The following is a 2,768-nucleotide window of genomic DNA, read 5'->3' as shown; positions in this document are numbered from 1 at the left end:
AGGGGCTGAAAGGGGGTATTGAGGACAACAGGAAAGGCCAAAAAAGTTAGATAAAATAACTCGTGTAAGTTTAGCCCTTTGGATTAAAATTTCATCCGTTTCGCTCTACCTCTCACCAGTTAGGCGCCACAGAAAGTTTCTCTCACGAAAGTGGCCCAAAAATGAATGTATTAATTTTAGAAAATATCGGAGTCTCCTTTGGGGTAACTTGAGAAAGTAGATCCCTTTGACCAAAATCTTCGTCCGTTTTGCTCTATCTCTCACCATTGGGGCGCTAGAGGGAGTTTCTCTCACAAAAGTGGCCCAAAATTAATGTATTAATTTTCGAAAATATTGGATGGTCTCCTAAGGGGTTACTCAAGAAAGAAGTGCCCTCTGGGCGAAAATTTCGTCCGTTTGGCTCTATCTCTAACCCTTTAGGCGCTGGAGGGCCTTTTTTTGACGAAAATAAGGTAAAAATTGCTGTAAAGAACATTAAGTTGTACAAGAAGGCCTAAAAACCGCAAAAGAGGAAAGAAACTCCCCCCCCCCTCAAGGAACGTTTTCTAGGCAGAAGGGTGAGTTTTAGTCGCGGTGCTTCAACGTTACGTCCCTTTAACGTGTCTACGGGACAAATTTTAAAGACGACGGAGCGTTACATCATTTGATTATGTTCTTCAGCAAATCGCGTGACAGAAATGGTCGGGCCTGCAGCCCGACCATCGCCGCCGGCCGCCGGCAGGCCAAGCAGGCCCGGCTCCTGCCGAACGGAGTTGCCGGTGGAGCGAAGCGGAGCTGGCAACTCCGTTTCGCGGAAGGGCGGGCCTGCTTGTTTTTCCCTTAAAATTGTACTAGAATTGGTAGATAACCAGCTAGTAAAGGAGTTTCAAGCGAATGTATGTGTGTGTGAGTGTGTTTGTCTGTAATCACGATAACTCGAGAACGGTTTGAGCTAGGTACCTGAAATTTCTAGTGTATTATAAAAGCAAGAACTGTATTGATTTTGAGCCCTGTAGCTTAAAAATTGGACGAGAACGGGCCATTTGAAATGCATTTGGAAAATATTTGCTAATTTTTAATTATTTCTTTATAGTTTTCCATGGGGTAACTCGTCAAAGTAGAACCCTCTGACCGAAAATTTCGTCCGTTTGGCTATATCTCTAACCGTTTAGTCGCCAGAGGGCGATTTGAACACGAAAATGACCCCAAACCATTTTAATGTTGTTTCTCAGATATTTGATGGTCTCTGGTGGGGCAACTCGTCAAAATAAAATCCTGGGGGTAAAATTTGTGTCTTTTGATGCCGAAGGCCTATACACGACTCTGCCTTTTGCCCGACTCGGGTGTCAGCGCCGCAGGCCTAGGTAGATGTATGCCAGGCGCGTCGCAGCGTAACAGTGTTTCGTGAGATATCGCGAAGCCTGTTACGCGAGATGTGGTCTGGCGCACATCTACCTAGTTATAAGCAACTGTAATAAATCTAACCTGTTTAATGACTCATTTAATAACACTGTCAGAAAACTCAAGCAGAGAATGGAATAATCAGATATCAAAACAAAACTCATTAGAATAAACAGCGTCCATGACGAACAAAAACTCATATCATCCTTCTTAGACACTATTCATTAGTGAATTTTCTTAAACGTGTGTCGTACAATTACAAATCCAAATGGAAAAGTTCTAAGAACTACGTACGAAACTTGGAATTCATCAACGAACATGATTGGGCTGAAATAAATTTACAACATTACACAACACAGCACATTTGTTACGAAATACGTCGACAAATTATACGATGCTATTTTTCCTTGTGGCCCCGCCTCTTTCTAAAACTGAAGTTCCTGTAACCTGTGTTTCAGAGCATTTGCCTGACGAAAACGCGCGGGTAGCGAGATGTGAGATGTCCTAATTAGTAATGCCATGCGAATCAAAGCATGTCGTTGGGTGGTATGCTTTCAGTTGCGCTTCCAGCGCAGGCAACATTGCACTTTATTTCTCATTAGTGATCCAACGCGGTTGTCAGGCTCGCAGTCGGTGTAAGGCAGAGTGGTGTGTCAGTTGCTAAGCTAAATATTTATACTTCGTGGCAGCCTTGGTTATGGTGTATTTCGGTAGACCCATATAAACGTCGTCTGATGCCCTAAAACGCTTGAACGTTGTCCGGTCTCGTAGTGAATCTGAACAGTTGTCCGATCTCCAACGTAGGTTAATGTTACAAAGAGTCACGGCGAGTTGGGGCGACGTTGAAGGGTCACTGGGATATGGGACAATTTTGAAGCATCGCTGGGAGATCGGACGATGTGCATAGGACCCATAACTGACTTCATTCGACGAAATTTGAATCTTGATATTATGTTTTTTTGGTGCTTGTCATGTACGAAAAGTGTTGTTTATGAACAAAATTCCGCTTTTTACGCTATTCCGCAATAAGGTATTGTAGTGAATCCTGGGGCCAGGAATAAGGGGAAAATGGAATTAAAAATAGCGGAACCAGCTGTTAGAGCAAGTCTTTCGGTTAAAACTTAACACGTTAAAACTCTTTTCTCCTTCCAAAACCTTACCATATCAATTCTAGTACCCCTGAGGGCTCGCGTTCAACTGCTGGCTCGTCTATTTTAATCGCATTTTCCTTCTTACTTCCCAGGCGGACTGCGTCACATTTTAGCTCGTCTCCATTAAAAGACTGGTCGGATTGCCAAACGGACCACACCTGATTTCAACCGCCAAGAAAATGCAGAAAATAGGTTGAAACGTATCTTAACTTAAATAGACGTCACATCTTTGGGCAG

The 2,768-nt window shown here is 43.3% G+C and overlaps 1 protein-coding gene across 10 annotated transcripts in view; it reads left to right on the top strand.

Moving 5' to 3' along the window:
• Positions 1-1,930: 1,930 nt before the first annotated feature.
• The window catches only part of LOC113215891 (uncharacterized), a 23,063-nt gene continuing 22,225 nt past the window's right edge, over positions 1,931-2,768 (top strand). The window contains exons 1-2 of one of the 10 annotated variants that reach the window (XM_052267607.1): positions 2,192-2,410; positions 2,624-2,723. Coding sequence is in view for 3 of the 10 variants with exons in the window: in XM_052267598.1 (XP_052123558.1) it covers positions 2,372-2,410 (39 nt within the window). In the remaining 7 variants the exon portion in view is untranslated. The other 9 variants (XM_052267604.1, XM_052267603.1, XR_008011156.1 and 6 more) reach the window with 9 other exon arrangements.

The sequence above is a fragment of the Frankliniella occidentalis genome, unplaced genomic scaffold (assembly GCF_000697945.3).
Source record: "Frankliniella occidentalis isolate FOCC.00 unplaced genomic scaffold, Focc_3.1 Scaffold55, whole genome shotgun sequence".
NCBI classification, from domain to species: domain Eukaryota; kingdom Metazoa; phylum Arthropoda; class Insecta; order Thysanoptera; family Thripidae; genus Frankliniella; species Frankliniella occidentalis.
The sequence above is the reverse complement of the archived record's forward strand: the minus strand, read 5'-3'. Positions and strand labels throughout refer to the sequence as shown.